Source organism: Erpetoichthys calabaricus, chromosome 11 (assembly GCF_900747795.2).
Source record: "Erpetoichthys calabaricus chromosome 11, fErpCal1.3, whole genome shotgun sequence".
Taxonomy (NCBI): Eukaryota; Metazoa; Chordata; class Cladistia; order Polypteriformes; family Polypteridae; genus Erpetoichthys; species Erpetoichthys calabaricus.
In genome coordinates, this window is record NC_041404.2 from 104,758,340 (window position 1) to 104,781,602 (window position 23,263).

The 23,263-nt window shown below is 38.0% G+C and overlaps 1 protein-coding gene across 1 annotated transcript in view; it reads right to left on the reverse strand.

Moving 5' to 3' along the window:
* The window catches only part of LOC127529673 (uncharacterized), a 103,771-nt gene that overhangs the window by 79,442 nt on the left and 1,066 nt on the right, over positions 1-23,263 (reverse strand). Inside the window, exons 2-8 of the mRNA XM_051934140.1 lie at positions 22,363-22,473; positions 21,679-21,747; positions 4,565-4,645; positions 4,298-4,465; positions 4,124-4,222; positions 2,501-2,609; positions 1,463-1,566 (exon numbers count right to left, since the gene is read on the reverse strand). Of these exons, the coding sequence (XP_051790100.1) occupies positions 1,463-1,566; positions 2,501-2,609; positions 4,124-4,222; positions 4,298-4,465; positions 4,565-4,645; positions 21,679-21,747; positions 22,363-22,473 (741 nt within the window). The remainder of the gene's footprint in view (positions 1-1,462; positions 1,567-2,500; positions 2,610-4,123; positions 4,223-4,297; positions 4,466-4,564; positions 4,646-21,678; positions 21,748-22,362; positions 22,474-23,263) is intronic.

A 23,263-nucleotide genomic window follows, 5' to 3' on the forward strand; every position in this document is an offset into this window, starting at 1 on the left:
TTGACAGATGAGATTAGACAGGAGTCCCCATGGACTATGATGTTTGCTGATGACATTGTGATCCATAGCAATAGTAGGAAGCAGGTTGAGGAGACGCAGGAGAGGTGGAGATATGCTCTAGAGAGGAGAGGAATGAAGGTCAGTAGGAACAAGACAGAATATATGTGTGTGAATGAGAGGGAGGTCAGTGGAATGGTGAGGATGCAAGGAGTAGAGTTGGCGAAGGTGGATGAATTTAAGTACTTGGGATCAACAGTACAGAGTAATGGGGATTGTGGAAGACAGGTGAAAAAAAGAGTGCAGGCAGGGTGGAATGGGTGTAAAAGAGTGTCAGGAGTAATTTGTGACAGACGGGTATCAGCAAGAGTGAAAGGGAAGGTCTACAGGATGGTAGTGAGACCAGCTATGTTATATGGGTTGGAGATGGTGACACTGACCAGAAAGCAGGAGACAGAGCTGGAGGTAGCAGATTTAAAGATGCTAAGATTTGCATTGAGTTTAACGAGGATGGACAGGATTAGAAATGAGTACATTAGAGGGTCAGCTCAAGTTGGAAGGTTGGGAGACAAAGTGAGAGAGGCGAGATTGCGCTAGTTTGGACATGTGCAGAGGAGAGATGCTGAGCATATTGGGAAAAGGATGCTAAGGATAGAGCTGACAGGCAAAAGAAAAAGAGGAAGGCCTAAGCGAAGGTTTATGGATGTGGTGAGAGAGGACATGCAGGTGATGGGTGTAACAAAACAAGATACAGAGGACAGAAAGATATGGAAGAAGATGATCCACTGTGGTGACCCCTAACAGAAGCAGCCGAAAGAAGAAGAATAAGAAGAGAAATCAACAGTGTAAAATGTTTCTGTTTTTGCATTTTAATTTAGTTTCATTCACATGGCATGCATAGGTGAGTGTGTATATGTACAATATATGCATCTGTGTGTGAGTATAGTTGAAAAAGTATCATATGTCATCTAGAGTTTGCTAAGTTACTATAGTTGCACTTTGTAGTCCCTTACCTACAACAAAACTCTTGAATAATATGACTGCCCTTTTATTGTTGTAGGTCTTTCCAGTTTTGTTTCCAGTCTTTGCTATAATAAAGATCCATATATGTGATATTAATTGCACTCTTTGATTATTTTTGATATCAAATGAATAATAGCAAGTACAAGTATTCATCATTGCTTTGATTTGGACAGTCCATAATTAAATTGTATGAGTAAAGAATTGGCCAGTTGCAAATGATGCAGTTGTTTTAATTATAGGCAAATTGAATGCTTTCGTTTTGTTTTAAATGTAAGCTCTCAACAAATGTGTTTTGGAACAGGTTTACTTAGGAGTGATTGTTCTGGGTTGTGAATCTTTTTATTAATTGTATCAAATTATATTTACAAATAATGTATATTCAGTGTCTGGATCTTCAGTTATCTATATCTTTGGGACTGTAGTTTTGAGCATTCCCACCTACCAGAGTAGCCTTCTTTGGAGGCCAGCTGGGAATCAATGATGCTGATGAAGGACTGGATGTACCAGGATGATGGTTGAGCTCATGAAGCAAAGTGGAGGATGGAACTACAGTTGTTGTAGAAAAACAAAGGGAAAAACAGTAATGCTGACGTTATCACAAACATGCAATCAAAAACAATCACTACAAGCCATCAAGTCTCATGATTTACTTGTATGAAGCTATATGACTTCAGAATTAAATAAAGGTAACTATAAGTTTGAGAAAAAAAAATCTTAAGATTCAGCTATAAAGATCTACGAGACACAACTTTCAGATACTGTAACTGTTGGGTCTCTTTATTTGGTTAGTTTTCAGATACTTGTATTTGATTAGAAATAACTGTAGGGTTTAAACATTCTGATATAAACAAATACCAGATATCTGAAAATCAGTGGTGAATAGGCTGTTTAGGTTCAGTGAAGTGTTTCATGTTTTAGTTACAAACAACTACAATACCTAAGTTTTCAGTTGCAAAAAACTCCCTGAAGACCCCTGGTTTCACCTATAAATAGCTACTTATAATTAAATACAAGGCCTAGTGACTGAGTTAGCTACATGATCCTGATATTCACTTATAAAAACAACAATGTCTCAATGTTCCAATAAAAAAGAAACAGACATCCAAATAATAAACTGTATGATCTTTGGGTTAGTTACAGATTACTTCAAGGCCTCACAATTTATCTGTTAATAAACACAGAGAATAAGGGCTGGATTACATAAAAAACTACAAAACCTTGTACTTCATTTATAAATACCTATAGGATCTTGAGACGATATTAAACTAAACAAATTTTAGATTCATTTTCAAACCACTATTGTATATCAGACTGATATAAAAATTATCTAGTGGGACAAAGCATTCTATAGAGTTGCAGGACCTGTTTTCAACATGTAGTCCCAAAATTTTACAATTTATTAACGGACAGGAGCAGCCCATATTTTGAGGTCCTCATATTTTCTCATTTCAAAGACCTTTGTCTTTAAGATATGACTCACGTGTTTGAGTGTGAGAGTCCACAGCAAAGTGAAAGTTATTCTTATTGGTACAGAGCTCAATCAGGAAATCTTCTATTATCCAGAGTTGCCGGTGTGCATCAGCTTTCTCCTGAGTTGTTGAGAAATACTTGTAAATGAACCAGACTCAAAGGCTGAAGAGTATAAGCCAAGACATAATGCACAGTATATAGAGGCTGAGGAGATAGATAGATAGATAGATAGATAGATAGATAGATAGATAGATAGATAGATAGATAGATAGATAGATAGATAGATAGATAGATAGATAGCGTGATGGATGGCCGGGGCCCCTGCCTGGCCGGGACGCCCCTTCACCACATCTGCCAGGGGGACAAGGGTGGGAAGCCCAGTATCTTCCCCTGGACACTAGATGGCAGCCTCTCTAGATTGCAGCGGTGCCTTGGACTCACCCAGGGCTTCATGGGGGTTGGAGTTCTGTTCAGCTCTGTGGGGTTTCGCAGGCGCCGCCAGGGGGTGCTGCAACAGGAGGGGCTGGCCCCTTTTGGGCACTTGTTTCGTCTTACCGGGAAGTGCAGCCGGAAGTCGATCAACCACCTGGAGCACATCCGGGTACCCAATAAAAGGAGCTAGCGACCACCACTCAGCGACCAGAGTCGTGTGAAAGAAGGACAAAGCTTGTTGAGGAGGAGTGGTGGTGGAAGAGAGGAGGATAAGTGCTTGTTGTTACTTGTGTGCTTAAGTGCTTGGGACTGTGTTGTGTCTGTGGGTACAGGGAAGGCGTAGCCCACAGACGAAGAAAAATAAAAGTTTTTTTATTTTACATGTGCCCAATTTGTGTTAGGTCGGGCGCTATACAGTGTCCATTCTTACAATAGATAGATAGATAGATAGATAGATAGATAGATAGATAGATGTCTGTTGTAGGACATGTATATGGTACGTACACACCATTATTTGCTATCATAGGGTATATTTACAATCACTAATTAACTTAATACAAACATTTTTGAAAACAGGAGAAGCTGAAGGATAATTTACATACGCAGAAGCATTCAAATGCTACACATACAGTGGCCAGACTGGTATTCAAACAAAGGCTTTTAGGCAGCAGCACAAAGCACTGCCCCATTTTACTGTCCATTAATATTTAACTCCTTATTTTTTTCTGATATGGCATATAACCCAATGTTGATTTCAAGTCATGGGCAACTCATTTGCTAAACAGTTTTTTTGTGTAGCAACGGCATCAAACATCCATTTCTAATAAATATTAATTTTCAAAATGTACGTTAACAGTGCCTGTATACATTCCAAATTTGTGTTTTCTCATATGGTCAAAAATTCAGTTAAATTATATTCACAAGTGTGTTTTCCCAACACACTGCTTTACAGTGTCAAAATAGCCTGAAGCCTATTTTGGCAGCATTAAGTTCAAGGCAGGAACCAGAAAAAAGGGCCAACTCGAAGCACACTTACTTCTGGATATGTTTAGAAAATGTAATGCTGATGAGACTGTTTCAAAATGCAAAACTGCAGTTTTAGGAAGAGCCTGATTTAGAACATAGTCATTGCCTATTTGTGATTACACATGTAGTGAATCAAATTAAAATAATAAGATGCAAATTAGATATATTTATTTACCTGAGGTCTTCCAAACATGCAGATGTGTTCTAAATGTGATTTCAGAACATACAGCTCACTCTCAAGATGCTTATACTCTTCCCATGCCCTGTCCATTTCCTGAAAAATAGTGCTAGTGAGATATGGGGATGGTTGACAAAATCAGAAAAACATATTTTTAAAGGGTTATACTACCATGGTAACATCACAGATTTTAGCATGAGTTTGAACAAGTTCTTCCTGCAGCATAGCTTGTTGAAACATTAATCCCTCAATACCCGTAGCTCGACTAGCATCCACTTCTTGGTTTCTTTGCTCTTGAATCTGAAGGTGAATTATTTCAAGAGCACACTCCAGACTTTCCTAGATAGGCAAGGCAGATAAAAAAATTTTAGTCATTGATTTAGAGATGTTTTACAAAGTTTTCTGTGATAATGTCTATTAAAATCTCTGTTGATTTACCTTGTCTGCACATAGCTTAGTCCTCTCAAATGATAGGCTTTGCATAATTTTGTCTTGACCACACAGCTGGGTTAGCAAAAGCTGGGCAAGTATGAAAGAGAAAAATAAAATCAATGGATATGTGCCTCTATTCTCAAAACAAAAAATAAAAAGATAGATAGATAGATAGATAGATAGATAGATAGATAGATAGATAGATAGATAGATAGATAGATAGATAGATAGATAGATAGAAGAGAAGGTCTGTGATACGGTTTGCATATTTACAGCTGGAGATCCACAAAGGGAGAAAAAATGAATCACGTATCATAAAGTAGATAGATAGATAGATAGATAGATAGATAGATAGATAGATAGGTAGATAGATAGATAGATAGATAGATAGATAGATAGATAGATAGATAGATAGATAGATAGATAGATAGAAAATGTTGCTTGATGTAGGTAAGAAATGAATTTAAATTATTTTTAACACCAGGCTGTAATATAACAAAATGTGAAAAAACTGAAGAGGTCTGGATACTTTCTAAATCCAATGTATGACACGAAAGAAGTGCATAAAATTTGCCACTTAGATTGTGCAGGCTGTGGCTCAGGTGTGCAAAATGGAAAAAATAAAGTTTGCATTCCAATGAGAACATGCACTTGTTTTATGCTTCTGGAGAGAAGTGTCACATAGGAGCTGGCTTAAAAGTCAGTGACACCATAAGATACCTTGTAACAGTAGGCTACACAAAATGCTGTATTGTGTTCTTTTTGCCTGTAGTCACATATGTGATAACAAAGTGAAGTTGCGAGTTATATCCTTAACAGTATAACTGACCTGTTGTACATTGGCTTTTGGGTCCATGTTGGTTTTACTACTGATTCTGTTTAGTTGTGCTATTTAAAAAAAAAGTACAACAGAAATTAGGGAAGAAAATAAGAAAAGACACAGAAAAAGTAGGGGAAGCTCTGTTGCTTGACTGAAAGTGAAAGTTAGGGAGTCATTTGTTTCCTTTCAGTTTATTTCAATATTGCAGTGTACATCCCCCAAAGCGCGAATGCAAATGATGCATTCTGTGAGCTGCATGATGTCATCAGTGAGCAGGAAAAGGCCCTTCCCAATGGCTTTTTTTATCATTGCCGGCGATATCAACCATGCCAAATTAAAAAATGTAGCACAAGGGGTGAGAATATGTTGGACCTTTTTTACACATACATTAAAGATTCTCACAAGGCTGTACCTGCCCCCATTTGGGATTCTCAGACCACCTTTGTGGCATGCTGCTCTGAGCATACAGGTCACTGCTGAAAAAAATCCATGCAAGTACAAAGAACTATCATATTCTGGACTGAAGGAGCCAACTCAGCATTGCAGGACTGCTTTGAATATACAGACTGGAATATTTTCAGGGAGGCAGCCACCTATGACCAACATACTAACTTAGAGGAATACACTGACTCTGTGACTGGGTACATAGGAAAGTGCATTAAGGATGTCTCTGTTGAAAAACCATCATTATATGCATCAACCAGAAGCCATGGCTGACGGCTGAAGTCATTGCTCTGCTGAGAGCAAGAGATATTGCCTTTGGATCACGAAATGAAGGGGCTCTCAGATCAGCACGTCTGAACTTTCCAAGTCAATCAGGAAAGCTAAAAGTCAGTATAAACAAAAAGATAAACAACTACTTCCATGACTTGAAATATGCTACATGCATGTGGCAGGGCATTCGGGCATTAATGGATTATAAAGTCTCACAACAGGCCTACAGCACTGATACGTGCCACCCAGACATGCTCAATAACTTCTATGCAGGTTTTGAGGCTCAAAACAACACACAGGCATATAAGTGCACAACCCTGTGGAACAGGCGCACTGTCTGGATCCTGATGATGTAAGACGGATGCTTTCCAGTGTCATTCCATGAAAAGCTGCAGGGCCAGACAACATTTCTGGGCATGTGCTTAGAGACTGTGCTGACCAACTGGCTGATGTCCTCACAGACATCTTTAATATCTCTTTGAGCCAGGCTGTGGTCTCCACGTGCTTCAAAAAGACCACTACCATTCCAGTTCCGGAGAAGTCAATGGTTACCTTTCTTAATGGCTATTGCCCTGTAGCACTGACACCCATTGTGATAAAGTGGTTCAAGCAGTTGGTCAAAAGACACCTCAACTCCATCCTTCACACCTCTCTGTACCCACTCCAGTTTGCTTAGTGTCCAAATCGCTCCACTGATGATGCCATCTCTAATATCTTGCACACTGTGCTATCTCACCTGAACACCAGTGATATGTATGTCAGAATGCTGTTTATCGATTTCAGCTCAGCAGTTGGTGAGAAAACTCTTTGTGCTGGGCCTTGACACTCATATGATAGAGAGGCCGCAGTCAGTGTGCATTGGCAGCAGAACACCTAATACCATCAGGCTGAGCACAGGTGACTCCCAATGCTGCATGCTGATCCACTATTGTTCACACTGCTCACCCAGGACTGCACCGCCAAGTCTGAGTCCAACGTCACTGTCAAGTTTGCGGATGATACGACCATAGTGGGCCTCATCAATAACAATGATGACACATCCTACAGAGACGAAGTTGAACATCTGGTGAGGTGATGAGATGAAAATCTCTAAATGTCGATAAAACAAAAATGATGCTTGTTGATTTCAGAGGAACATCAGCTGACTATTCACCTTTGCTCATCAATAGCTCTGCTGCGGAGAGAGTCAGTAGCAACAAGTTTCTTGTGGTGTATATTTCTGATGACCTCTGGACAATCAACATCAACTCTGTTGTTAAGAAGGCACAACAATACCTTTCTTAAGTATGGAGACAGTGGAGGAGCAGCGGAACAGGTTTAAAATGTTTTACATGTAATGCAGGACAGGTACAAACCTAAAATATGAACTAATAGGAAATTTAAAAAACTCTGCAGTGGGTTATTAAAGAGTTGAAAAAGAAGCTGTAAAGGAAAAAACAGCTTTATAAGACATATAAGACTAATAATTCCAAAGTTAATTGTAGGATATATGAGAACATGAAAGCATCTATTAAGAAGGATATTAGGGAGGCTAAAAGAGAGTTGGAAAGGAATATAACAGATAAGGTGAAAGATGACCATAAGAGATTCTTTCAGTATTTTAGTACTAAAAGAACAGTCTAGAAGGAGGTGATGTGCATCAGGAATAGTAAAGGGGAATTAAAATATACAGACAATGAAATAGTGGATGCTCTAAACTTGCATTTTTCTGAGGTCTTCACAAGTGAGGAAGTGGATAACCTCCCAGTGGTAAACGGGACTACTAAGGAGGTACTGCGGGATCTGGAAATTGTAGAGGGAGAAGTACTGCTCAGATTAAATAGGCTGAAATCAAATACATCAGCAGGACCAGATGATATTTACACTCAAGTTCTTATGGAGGTTAGCGAGTACATATATAAATCCTTGACACATATTTTTAGGATACCACTGCACACTGGGGAGATTCCGAAGCACTGGAAAATGGTAAATATTATCCTATTAAATAAAAAGGATGACCGGGCAGATCCACACAACCGTAGGCTAGTGAGCTTAACATGAATCACAGGAAAATTAAGGAAAGGAATTATTAAGGACAAGATTGAGCAGCACATGGCAAGCACAGAAGTTTTTCTGAACAGTCAGCATGGGTTCAGAAGAAGGGAGGTCGAATTTTACTAACATGCTGGAATTCTATGTGGAAGCAACAAAAGGATGATCAAAGTGGAGCATATGATATTATTTATCTTGAGTTTCAGAAAGCATTTGATAAGGTATCACATGAGAGGTTGGTCATCAAACTAAAAGAAGTGAAAGTTCTGGGTGATGTTTTTAGATAGATGCAGATGATACCAAGATAGGTGGATTGGCAGATAAATTGGAATCTGATATAGCATTACAAAAGGACTTGCATAGCATACTGGCTCAGGCAGATTTGTGGCAGATGAAATTTAATGTCTGTAAATGTGAAGTATTACACATAAGAAGTAAAAATGAGGTCTGAAAATCAAGAGTACACCTTATGAGAAGGATTTTGAAGTTGTAGTGGACTCTACGCTATCAACTTAGACACTGTTCAGAAGCTATTAAGAAGGCAAATAGAATGTTAGGTTATATAGCACGATGTGTGGAATACAAGACCAAGGAGGTTATGCTCAAGCTTTATAATGCACTGGTGAAGCCTCATCTAGAGTACTGTTTGCAGTTTTGGTCTCCAGGGTACAAAAAGGACATAGCAGTGCTAGAAAAGTCCAGAGAAGAGCATCTAGGCTGACTCCAGGGCTAAAGGGGATGAATTATGAAGAAAGATTAAAGGAGCTGAGCCATTTCAGTTTTAAAAAAGATTAAGAGGTGACATGATTGAAGCGTTTAAAAGTATGAAGGGAATTAGTACAGTGAACCATAACTGTTATTTTGAAATGAGTTCATCAAGAACAAGGGTACTCAGTTGAAAACTTTTTAAGGGTAAATTTCGCACAAACATTAGGGAGCTTTTCATTACACAGAGAACCATAGACACTTAGAATAAGCTACCAAGAGAAATGGTCATTATCCTAATTGAGGGGATCTTTTGTTTTATCCCAAAATGTGTCAGCAAAAATGTCTGGCTGATTGATCACAGCACCATCCAGGCTTGTGATTTTAAATCCCAGGCTGTCATTTAGCCCACCTATTACTATCCTGTGGGTGCTGCCCAGAATCCTTGTTGTGGGTCATCTTATTAATTTAGCTGTGAAGAAAAATCTAATTCACTTGATAACTAAAGAAAAACGACATAATTAGACCAAGAGTTAAAATTAGATCTTCCACTAGGGTTAACTGTATTAGTAATTTAATTTAGATTAAAAGAAAAAAAATACAACACCAATTCAGAAAGATCTTTGCAGATTAAAATGCTGCTTACTAAACATTTGCTGGAAATAAAAATGCTTTGGTAAACAACATTATTTTAAGTACAAAATCTGATGTGTGTCTTCTTACTAAGCCATGGTTTAGTAATAGTACTTTACTTAATGCAGGGATCACCAATTCCTTTATAAATCAAGAAATACTACTAAAGGAGGGGGTCGTGGGATAATTCTGTGTAATGAACAGCAAACTGCTTCTACAACTTTTGACAAGTTTACATTCTTTAAGGCACACATATTAGTTACTAAAACAGATTCCAGCATAATTGTAGTACTAGTCTACAGACCACTAGGTCCAGTAGATATTTTAAGAAACTCAAGCATAATTGTGGAAAGCAATTTCGGTCAGCTAACATCATATTATAATGTGACTTTGAAAGAGGTTTTGGAAACAGTAGTTCCCCTTAAAACAAAAGTGATTAAAGCACATAGAAACCAAATAGTGTAGTAGATTTACCAAGTAGTGTGGTAGACAGTAAGGCTTTAGGAATTTTCAAAACTAGATTTGATGTTATTTTGGAAAATGGATTGTCAGAGAGTGTTAAAAAGTATAAAAAAAGCTCTGTTTATAGCCTACTCGAACTACAACTCTAGATTAATAGACAACAACAGTAATAAATCTCATGTACTGTTTAGACCAATAGCTAATTTAACACCATTGTAGTAAAATACCAATTGAAATCAGCAGTGCAGACTTTATGAAATTCTTTAATGAGATTGACAATATAAGATCCCAGATTTCACAGTCACCTTGCAAACTTAATACTAAATTGTCAAACCCTTTCTTGTCTTGCACATACAACTTTAGTAATTTAAATTTGATAATTTCTAAAACGAAACCTCTTGTTTCATAAGGAACACTTGTTCCTTAAACTCAAAACAAAACAAGCAAAAAGAAGAATGGATGTCCTGCCAGCACTGATTCTTAGCATTATCAATAGATTACTAATGATTGACACAGTTTCTGATATACTAAAAATGTTCACTATTCGACCATTATTTAAAAAGCCAGAGCTAGGCCTACATACAGTATGTTCCATATTTATAAGCCTATTTCAAATTTACCCTTTCTGTTTAAAATACCTGAAGAAAGGATTTGCCACTAAGCTTCAATCTCATCTTACACATCACAATTCATTTGAAAAATTCCAGTCTGGCTTCTGAACTGGTCACAGTACAGAAATGGCACTAGCGTGTGTGGTAAATGACATTCTAATATCTTCTGATGGAGGAGATTCCACAGAAATTATGTTATAGGATTTAAACAGTGTTTGATACCACTGACCTTTCTATTTTATCACTCAGGCTTTAAAATTAGATTGAGCTCATGGGCACTGTCCTTGCCTGATTTAGTTCATACTGTATTTATCAAATTTATTCCAATCTGTACAAAAATGTGATGTTAGTACTCCATCATTATACTCACAAGTTTACAATGATGTCAGAATTAGAACCTTTACTGTTTTCACTTTTCATGCTTCCATTGGGAACCATCACTAAAAAACATAACATTAATGTTCACTCATAATGTGGATGACACCCAATTATACCCTTTTTTAGATCAAACGATGTTTCTCCAATGTTGTCTTTAATTAGTTGTGTCAGTGAGTTAAAGAAGTGGATGGGTGAGAACAGCATATCTCTGAATACAAAAAGAGCAGAAATATTATTTATTGGGGATGGAGGTGGGGGATAATGCTGACCACAACAGCATTTTATCACTTATTAACTCAGTAGGAATAAGCATTAGTTTTAGTGAATTAGTTAGCAATTTAGGCATTATCTTTGATTCGCGCATATAATTTAAAACATACATGTTGCCATTTAACACACACACACTAGCTAAAACATGTTTTCCATCTTAACATGTTCATAAATTAAGACTTTTTCTAAATATGCAGGATATTGGGAAATTAATTTATGCATATGTAGGATTGAATATTACAATTCATAATGCACTGGCTTTCAAAATCACTCTTTAAACAGCTTTCAGATAATTCAAAACACTGCTGCAAGAATTATTACATGAACCAGAAAGTATGAACACATAACTCCAGTTGTCAAATTCTTGCATTGGCTCCCTGTTAGACTTGGGGCTGATTTCAAGATCCTCCTTTCAACACATAAAGCCTTAAATGGGTAAGGCCATGCTTACTTATCTGAACTTATCTTTTAAAAACCAGAACACACATTAAGATCTTAAGATGCCAGCCTACTTATGATTCCAAGGATTAATAAAGTAACAGTGAGAGGTTGAACTTTTAATTACAGGTTTCTGAAACTGTGGAATAATCTGTCTGCTTATGTAGATAATGTCAGTGGTGGGCCGTCAGGGCCTGCAAGGCCTTCTCTTCTGGCCTAAAAAAATATCTGAATCACAAACTGATGAAAATTATATTTTGTCCATGGATACTTATTCAATAATTCCAAATAGTCTGTCCGCTTCCTTTCATAGCTTTTCCGATGGTTGTGCTGCTTCCAGACATGTATTTTTGTATTAAAGCATTTAACCAATCACATTTCAGCCATCATTTGTTGCCAGGCAGGGTCAAAGTCAAAGAAGTCTGCCTGGAGGCCTTCACAATCCATTCTGCAGGCCCTCTAACACAAAACAAATGTCAATTAAACTGTTGCTTCAACCAATCAGATTTTGAGTTGGTGTCACTAGGGCCCTCTAGCAGGCGTACGGCAACGTCACCGTATTCAGACTCGTTGATTGGATAGGATGGTGTAATAGAAAAATCTGAATGAGAGCATGGGGCAGCTGTACACATTGGTATGTTTGGCGGTGACCATTCCCGTGTCCACTGCTTCTGTCGAGCGGACATTTTCAGTCCTAAAGCGAATTAAAACTTATGCCAGAAATACGACAGGGCAGGTTCGACTTTCAGCATTAGCTTCGATGGCGATAGAAAGGGACTTCGTGATGGAACTGAAGCGCACGGATAATCTGTACGACAGAGTAATTGAACTGTTTTTGAGGAAAGAGAGGAGGATGGATTTTGTTTACAAATAATCCGAATTTTTGGTGAGTAAAATGTTGCGATTTTCCTAAATAATATAGCAAGTTTCCATCCATCCATCCATTGTCTCCCGCTTATCCGAGGTCGGGTCGCGGGGGCAGCAGCTTGAGCAGAGATGCCCAGACTTCCCTCTCCCCGGCCACTTCTTCTAGCTCTTCCGGGAGAATCCCAAGGCGTTCCCAGGCCAGTCGAGAGACATAGTCCCTCCAGCGTGTCCTGGGTCTTCCCCGGGGCCTCCTCCCATTTGGACGTGCCCTGAACACCTCACCAGGGAGGCGTCCAGGAGGCATCCTGATCAGATGCCCGAGCCACCTCATCTGACTCCTCTCGATGCGGAGGAGCAGCGGCTCTACTTTGAGCCCCTCCCGGATGACTGAGCTTCTCACCCTATCTTTAAGGGAAAGCCCAGACACCCTGCGGAGGAAACTCATTTCAGCCACTTGTATTCACGATCTCGTTCTTTCGGTCACTACCCATAGCTCATGACCATAGGTGAGGGTAGGAACATAGATCGACTGGTAAATTTTTTACCACGACAGACCGATGCAGCTCCCGCATTACTGCGGATGCCGCATCGATCCGCCTGTCGATCTCACGCTCCATTCTTCCCTCACTCGTGAACAAGACCCCGAGATACTTGAACTCCTCCACTTGGGGCAGGATCTCGCTACCAACCCTGAGAGGGCACTCCACCCTTTTCCGGCTGAGGACCATGGTCTCGGATTTGGAGGTGCTGATTCTCATCCCAGCCGCTTCACACTCGGCTGTGAACCGATCCAGAGAGAGCTGAAGATCACGGCCTGATGAAGCAAACAGGACAACATCATCTGCAAAAAGCAGTGACCCAATCCTGAGCCCACCAAACCGGACCCCCTCAACGCCCTGGCTGTGCCTAGAAATTCTGTCCATAAAAGTTATGAACAGAATCGGTGACAAAGGGCAGCCCTGGCGGAGTCCAACTCTCACTGGAAACGGGTTCGACTTACTGCCGGCAATGCGGACCAAGCTCCGGCACCGATCGTACAGGGACCAAACCGCCCTTATCAGGGGGTCCGGTACTCCATACTCCCGGAGCACCCCCCACAGGATTCCCCGAGGGACATGGTCGAATGCCTTTTCCAAGTCCACAAAACACATGTAGACTGGTTGGGCAAACTCCCATGCACCCTCCAGGACCCTGCTAAGGGTATAGAGCTGGTCCATTGTTCCGCGACCAGGACGAAAACCACACTGTTCCTCCTGAATCCCAGGCTCGACTATCCGACGGACCCTCCTCTCCAGGACCCCTGAATAGACTTTTCCAGGGAGGCTGAGGAGTGTGATCCCTCTGTAGTTGGAGCACACCCTCCGATCCCCCTTCTTAAAGAGGGGGACCACCACCCCGGTCTGCCAATCCAGAGGCACTGTCCCTGATGTCCATGCGATGTTGCAGAGGCGTGTCAAGTTTATATAGCAAGTTTATGAGTTATTATTGATGTTTTTTATCTGTGTCGCAGCTGTAGCTGCAGTAGAAAGGAACTTGTTCACCCCTAGTTTGTCTATTCAATAAAGGCATTTATTGTGGCTACAGGAGTTATCTATCTGCGATGCAACGGCTCTTTATACTGTAATATGCAGAAGCATATTAAGATGGTTTTTATAACCATAAATTAGTTTTTGAGGGGCGGGTTGATTCAGACGGAGCACTACTGAAGGCCTAGGTGTGAAATGCACGGTCTGCCACTGTATAATGTGTATTGTATTGTACAATGTACAATGTGTATTGTATTGTATTGCCCCCTTCTTTGATACCCACTGCAAGCCCAACCTACCTGGAAAGGAGTTTCTCTTTGAACTGCCTTTCCCAAGGTTCCTTCCATTTTTCCCTACAAGGTTTTTTTTGGGAGTATTTCCTTGTCTTCTTAGAGAGTCAAGGATGGGGGGCTGTCAAGGGGCAGGGCCTGTTAAAGCCCATTGCGGCACTTCTTGTGTGATTTTGGGCTATACAAAAATAAATTGTATTGTATTGTATTTTAAGAGATGCCCCTTCAGACTCAGCTTTTAAATCCAGTGTAGACTCACTACTTTAGTCTAGTATATCCTGACTAGAGCTTCTGATTAGCTGTACATACTACATCTTTATTTGTTAGTCATTTGTACAGAAATAGAAGTAATACAATATTTAGAAACCACTACTAACCATCTCTCCATTCTATTTCTTTTTCCAGTATCTTGCTATGGCATTTGGTGCCACTGGTTTAGGCTAGCATGTGATGCCAAGAGCTGTGCATACTGCATTTCTGTTTGTTAGTTATCTGTGCAAAAATAACTAACCCTCCACTGTTCAGTTTCTCTTCTTGATATCTTAATGTGGCATTTAGTGCCAATGTTCTACGTTCAAGCTATGCTTCTGTCAACTGAGATAACCGAGCTTTGCAGTCATTAGATGCAAAGATTCTTTCATCAGAATGGACAGCCCAGCACAGACTCTACTATAGAATGCCCAGGAGGGGTTGGATGGCTAGTTGGCCGTGGTCTCCAGGACTGTGTCTGACTTTGTCTTGGACTTTTTTTTTGTTCTTCTCTTTTGTGAACTGACTAAAGTTCAACAATTGATTAATGAGCAGATATTGTTAGTTTCCATTTATGTTAATCGGTTTCTATTTTGTTTTCGGCAAGTTTTAACAAATCTGCATCTTTATATGTACCAATTCTGTATTCTGTATTTAGTAATTAGTATAATCTACATTTGCATTTTATAATTAAACTTGTTACAGTGCTCTGTGCCTGTACTCAGTGAAGAGTGCTATACAAAATAAATTTTAAAAAATTGTTAAATAAACTACATTTAACCTTGTGCTAAGGTAGAACCCTGACTTTCAGGGCACAATACAATCATTTATGCTACTATGTTGTTTAACCACAGTGAAGGATAACTTGAAGTTGAAAAGCAGCAACTGAATGAGTGAAGTTCATGGTGTTGTTTGTAAAGAAACTAAATTATAGTAATACTTTTAGTAGCAACAGTATACACATATAAAATATATAGATCCTTATAGATTATTCTTTCTTTATTATATTTCCTATTAGGAAAACAAGTGTTGAGAGAAAGTGTAAAACATTATAATTTTTATAAAATCTTGCCTGAAGAAGCGGCCTGAGTTGCCTCGAAAGCTTGCATATTGTAATCTTTTTAGTTAGCCAATAAAAGGTGTCATTTTGCTTGACTTTCCATTATAAAATATATAAATTCATAAGAACACGGTTGGAAACTTGTTAAGAACAGATTTCATACAAATATTCGAAATTTTTTCTGTATGTAAAGAACCATAGACACTTAGAATATATGACCAAGTAGTGTGGTAGAGAGTAGGACTTTAGGGACCTTCAAATTTCGATTTGATGTTACTTTGGATAATCTAGATGAATAGAAAGGATAAGCTTGCTGGGCTGAATAGCCTGCTCTTATCCGAACTGTTCTAATGTTCTAATAGAGTATATTGGAGTTGTTATGTGTTAATAACAACAACAACAACATTTATTTATACAGTATAGCACATTTTCATACAAAAAAGTAGCTCAAAGTGCTTCACATAATGAAGAAAAGAAAAATAAAAGACAAAGTAAGAAATTAAAATAAGACATTAGTTAACATAGAATAAGAGTAAGGTCCGATGGCCAGGGAGGACAGAAAAAAAAAAAAAAAAACTCCAGACGGCTGAAGAAAAAAATAAAATCTGCAGGGGTTCCAGGCCACGAGACCGCCCAGTCACCTCTGGGCATTCTGCCTAACATAAATGAAATAGTCCTCCTTCTATTTAAGGTTCTCATGGAAAGACTTGATGATGATGGTCATGCAGACTTCTGGCTTTTAATCCATCAATGTTGGAACATCACAGTGCTTTGAGTAGATGGTGGTGGTGCAAGTCGCCACCACAAAGAAACCAGAAAAAGAAACAGAAGAGAGAGTTGGGGTTAGTACGGGGTTAGTAATAGGACTTATAATATGTAATCTGTGTGATGTGTTGATATAGGAATACAGGAATATACAGTAGGATTGTTTACATAAGAATGTAAATGTTAAGTGAATAAAATAGAAATGCATAACTCATAGGAAACATGACCATGATGAGTAAGTTTTCCAGGAAGAAAGCTGTTTGAGAGTTAATGGGATGTGCATAATTAGCCTGAAGAATTGACTGATAGAATATACACAAATACCAAAAAATATCCTAATGCATACAGGTATATGGTGCCCTTGGTTAATAAATTGTTCAAGCTTTAGATTAAGATAAAATGGTGTATACAGGTTTGTAGACATTATAAAAAAAGTGGATGAAATCATTTCAATTAGTATATCATTGTATTAGCGACATAGTAATATTTGATGGGAATAACATAAACCACTGGTAAGTTACCAGTTGTTTATGCTTTAGCATGATGCAGCTATTGCTTTATTTCAGCAAATCTTACATGACAATCAACCAAAGCACTGTATAAAAGAAAGAGTGTAAAAGCATTTTAGGTTCTTTAGACTCTCCTTAGGTTTTTTGGTTTTCCTGACATTAAGTTTTCTTTGCGATTCTTATAAGGATTCTTCAGGTTCTCTCTCCTTCTGAAGCTTGGCACCTGTAAAGGCTTTTCTAGTCTTCTGGCACTTGACACCTGCAACACTTGCTGACTCTACAATTACTCAAGGCAAACTACACAATACCATGCTTGCTATGTGACATTTATTTGAATCATTCAGGTAATGGATATTTTTGTCTATTTTAACTCCTAGTATATGATATATTTGGTTTTCCAGCAAATTAACATAGGTTCAGATGAAATAAAAGTTTTTATCTCATTTGAAGCTATCTTGTGTTTACTGTATGAGAGAACAATTTGGAGGTAACAATAGTTAAGTATTTTGGTATGCTTTATACATTAAAATATAGCATTTATCCTAGAAGTATAAAAGGGTTAGTAAATGTCAGAAACCTGTTCAGGCATATCAAGAAAGTAGAATAAGGTCAACTGAACAACAAAGACAAGGATGTACCAAGAGAAAGGCTGATGTCATACACAAAATGTACAAGGAGATGATTAAGGGATTGGCAGATGTCTTGTAAACAACAAGACAGTACAGTTGTCATATACACACATATTTCAAGAGTATTTGCTGAACATTATAGATATGAGAAAAACAAGAGTGTGGAGGAACAGACATTTATTTCAGTAAGTCATTTGGGTGTAAACTAACAAACCAATCAGAGCAAATGTATACATTAAGCAGCACTGTTGTGTAAATTCAGTTGTTTATAAAATGAACCTCTGCCCTTATTATTTTGACCATTCTGATCATTCTGTAATAGACTGTTGTGATGAATGCTCCCTCTTCAGCATTTGCTGTAAGAGTAAATAAAGGACACAGTGGACAAGTTTTCTCCTGCCTGGTTTCTAACTCAAAGAGGTTTTATCAAACTTGTCCTAGTAGAGGATGTTTTTTTCTTTAATTAATAAGTTTGATTTCTTCCACAGTATTTGATTTTTACCATGACTGACGCTAACAATTGCTGATGGGTTAGGGGATATTCCTGTCTAACCCACATCCTGCAGGGAAAAAGGCAGGTATCCTTGCTAGTGCATGTCATTGCTGAGGTACCCAGCGGTACATATTGTGGGGTGCACATGTAAAATTAGGGTATTAAGTTAAGGTGCAGTATAGGGGCATTTGTTCTTTTTCACTAATAAAAAAGAACATAGGAGTCTAGTGTAGTTCCTTTTGTAACAATACAATGGCTTTTACGATAAAACATACACGTCAAAACTTTTTCCAAAGTAACTATAGCAAGTGATCTAGTACCTGTAAAATTACCTATTAAATGGATTTAAAAGTGTACAGTAATACAATACATAAAGCAATCTTATCACCAATATGTGATGCATCACAGACGCCACCTTTTAGCCATTCTTGTTAATCAAGTATGTAACACAGTAACTTGCCTGAGAAATGCTGTGGACAGAGGTCATACTGCACATTTTTCTGGCTGTGTGTGTAAGCACCACCCAGGTGGCAAACCCAGACATTGCACCAATTTGGATAGATTAAGGAAAAGAGTGAACTACATGGGCAAAAATTTTACAGCACAACACAGAAAAAAGAAGCTTACTTGAGTCAATGGAAAAGGTTGCATGTTAGGAAGGCAGTCCTTCTGAGGCGTTTTTTACTGCACTGAATGTACCGTATTATATTCTCAGACTGTTTCATCCTGTGAATTTCATTCTGACGTGATGAAACAAATGCATGATGATCAAGCTGGGGACACCTTGGCGTAAATTAAACTCTGGCCCACTTGCTGATCAGATACTGCTGGTACCAGATGAAAGAAAATGTTACACTCTGTTGCCGAACATGCACTAAATGTGCAGTTAAAAATACAACCTTAAAAGAGGCCACAAGCACCTATGGGAACTGTTTGGCTTGGTGCACTTATATGAAGAACTGCTACAGATTTGATGGATCCCATGAATGAGACTGCAAGGTTTAAGCATTATAGTTACATTCTAAATGGATTGCTTTACCCTTTACCAAATACCCAGGCTGAGGCATTTACTTCTGAGTGGGTGGGCTGTTATGGAGTTTCCTACAGTTTAGACAGTAATCAGAGCCACAATGTTGTATACAAAGTACCCCATTGAGTCTATCAGTTGAAATGGATTGAGACAAATCACATACCACATCATTCTGACCACAGTCAGATGGCCAAGTGGAGTGATTTAATGTCACAGGCCTGAAATCTTCACTATTATGGCTGAACTTTTCCACTGCGACTAGAACTTCATGACCTTGCAGCTACAAATCACAGTCCAACAAGTTTTACACCCACTTAGATACTACCTGGACAATAAGTAATGGAACCAACTGACCTAGTCATTATCTTGCCACTGAATCCTGACCACAACAGACTTCTTCCAAATTACGTAACACAGCTCCTTGAGAAACTAGAGCATTGTTCATTAGATTGCACAAGATGTTTGTAGGCATTCTGTACAGTATGCTAAAAACTATGTAATAACAATGTCTGTAAGGTTCAGGACAAAACTGGGAACACCATGTGGCTTTTGTTGAAAGGAGCATGAAAACTAAAGAAAAAAAGGAGGAACATTCTGCCATTGTATGTCTGACCATATTTTGTTTTTGGCTATCTGGATGACCTGGTGTATTGTTGCAGAAGGACACAAACAAAAATTTGAAGGTGGTACATCATGACACTCCACTAGACAATACATGGGTCCTCCAGCATGCAAAAGTATGAAAGCCTACTGAAATTGATAACCTTGCTACAAAATTCATTGAACAAGATTTAAGTGAGAAAGAGCTCAATCTTTTCATGAACAAGCCTCATAAATATGTATCTTATATTCAGCCTAATTTGAAAAAGCAAATTGACAAATGAGAGTAGACCATTCAGTCTATAAAGCTTGTTTGTTTAGCTAAAAGATAAGCTGTCCCAGTATCTCATCCAAATACTTCTTAAATGTTGTCAAAGTTTCTTCTTCAACTACATGTCTTGGTAGTCTGTTCCAGATTCCCACAACTCTTTGCAAAAGACATGCTTCCTTGTTTAAGTCCTGAATGCTTTTCCAATTAATTCCACCAGTGTCCTCAAGTATGTGAACCCTTAAATTGAAAAAAAAATGCTGGACTACTTTAGTAATTCCTTTCTTAATTTTGAAGACCTGAATTAGGTCCCCCTACTCTGCTCTAGAATAAACAAGTGTAATTCTCTGAGACTTTCAGAGGAGGGCATGTCCTTAAGACATGAGATGCACCTGGTTGCTCCCTTCTGCACAGCTTTAAGTTCTGCAATGTCATTCCTGTAGTATGGTGACCACACCTACTCACAATACTCCAGACGCAGTCTTACTAGTACATTATATAATCTGAGTGTAATGTTCCTCAATTTATATTCAGCATTTTTTCGATATAACTTAAGGTTTTATTTGCCTTTTTAAAAGATTCTGCACTTTGCTGAGATGATGAAAATGATGTGTTAACATAAACACACAAATCCTTTTCAGCTGATGCCTCCTTTTGACAGTGTCTCCCATCTTGTATCTGTAACTGATGTTCCTTTTGTCCATGTGTAGCACTTTGCACTTTACTACATTAATCTGCATTTTCCATGTGTTCACCTAGTTCTGAACCTTGTCCAAGTCCTCTTGAATTGCTTTTGGTGCCTCCTCAGTGTCTATCATTCCTCCAATTTTAATATCATCTGCAAATTTCACCTGTACTAACAATACCATAATCTATGTTTTTTAATTGTGTTCTTTTTTGCTTGGATGGAAGTCTTTTCAAATTGATCATGGATGTCATATTACATTATTCTAATAAGGAGCTTAGAAGTGAAATGTTTTATTTAGATCTCCCTTTACTTATGCTGACTTGTGTTTAGCAAATGGCTTCTTATGTAAGCTGTGCTCTTAATCTTAATAAAATTCACAATGAAAGTCTTTCTTATATGTTATACCATGAAGTTTCAGGCCATCTCCTGTGTGGAATTTGTCTATTTTCCTTGTGTCTATGAGAGACTGCCTTCAGTTTCTTTTCACATCCCAAAGACATATGTTAAGTATGTAGCCTTATCGAAGAGACAAAGTTATGAAATGTGCAGAACCAACAGAAAAAAAACAACAATCCTGTAGCAAGGTGAAACATAATGGGCACTATTATGCCTAGAATATGTAAAATGAATAGTAACATCTTGTAAAAGATGTGGAAACACAAAAAAGCAGGATCTAACACCAACATCTATATGCATAAATTTAATAGTTGTTGGGCAACCAATCATTGTGGACTTTAACAATCTAACCAACTCTTGATTAGCTATCATGTTAGGCTCAAACAGATTTTACTTGCTTTGTTTATTTTTGCTGTGTACATTTAAATAATAGAAATTAAAAAGAAAAAAAAACTTCTGACTTGGCTGTCATAGTCACATTTAGGCATTATGCAAATATGAAAAAAAAGTGCTTTTAATTTAAACTTAGAGCTTTTATATCTTTCCAGGGGGTTATGTGACATAATATGTAGATCAACCGAAGTACTGTAAACATCATGACATATGATTTAAGTTTGTATTATGCAGCTAAAACCTACACCGTTATTTAAATGATAAATTCAATTGACTAAATTGAGGAACCACTCACATTAGCATCACATTCAGAGGCTCTGATTTGATGTTGCACTTTCTTATGGCAAAACTGAGAATTTGATGCCTTCAAGGGAAAAAGGACAAGAGCAGAGTTTAGTACAATGAATAGAAGTACACTTAACTTTGTGTATTTGTTTGTGCTACATTTATGAAACCCCATGGTTAAACAATTGAATTAGCACTGTCAAAGAAAGGTCTGTAAATACAAAAGAAGCCCATGTAATTTGTTACATTGAGACAAAATTTGAAGTAATTTAAAAACAGATATGTAAACAGTAGATAACACAAGGAAGACACAGGTTAATTTAGATATTCACTTTGAATGCATGTTAAACTAGAAATTAACAAAGCAGTGGAATTTAATTGCTTGACTGTTGAAAACAATGAAGAAAAGGAGCTCTCTAAGGGTGAGATAGATAGATAGATAGATAGATAGATAGATAGATAGATAGATAGATAGATAGATAGATAGATAGATAGATAGATAGACAGACAGACAGACAGACAGACAGACAGAGAGACAGAGAGAGAGAGAGAGACAGATAGATAGATAGAGAGATAGATAGATAGATAGATAGATAGATAGATAGATAGATAGATAGATAGATAGATAGATAGATAGATAGATAGATAGATAGATAGATAGATAGATAGATAGATAGATAGAAAAGCTGAATACCAGCGGTTTTGAGGAATTACAAGTCAATGAAAGCCTTGATATCTGACCAGGAGAGGCCCGAGTTGGGGGCAGTGGAGGCAAAGAATTGAAACCAGTCGCTGAAGACACTGCCTGTAAGACATTTAAATATCTGAAAACAAGTTTGTAATGCGTACATATACATACATTCATAATCCTGTCTAATCAAATTCGGGATTATGACAGCCAAAGCCTATCCTATACAATTCATTTTATATAAACAGAGGCCACTAGCGACATCTGTTTACCAAACCATAAAGTCAAACAACAAAGAAAGTAGACAGAGATGAAAACTGAAATAGGAAAATCTCCTAAGAACTCAAGGCAAAGGGTAATATACTTTATGAGTAATTTGATTTCTTCAAAGGACACAATTAAAAAAGAAACTGGAGAAGCTGTATGCAGAAATAAGTTGATAGTTTGTTGAAAGGTGGAACAGTAAAACATCTATCTATCTATCTATCTATCTATCTATCTATCTATCTATCTATCTATCTATCTATCTATCTATCTATCTATCTATCTATCTATCTATCTATCTATCTATCTATCTATCTATCTATCTATCTATCTATCTATCTATCTATCTATCTATCTATCTATCTATCTATCTATCTATCTATCTATCTATCTATCTATCTATCTATCTAAAATCCAGCGTCTGCCTGTCTATATGCCTGCTTTTCATGAGAGAGCTTCTTAATGGATTTAGATAATTTTTTTTCTATAATTTGCATGAACATTCCGACTGATTTTGTGACTTCTCTCATCACGCTAAGTATTATAGTTTGGTTGCGGCACTGATTTATTCACACGAGTCTGAGAGACAAGCTGCGGGCCGAGGGGAGGGGGAGGTGGGACCTCAGGATTAGGGAGCCAGGCG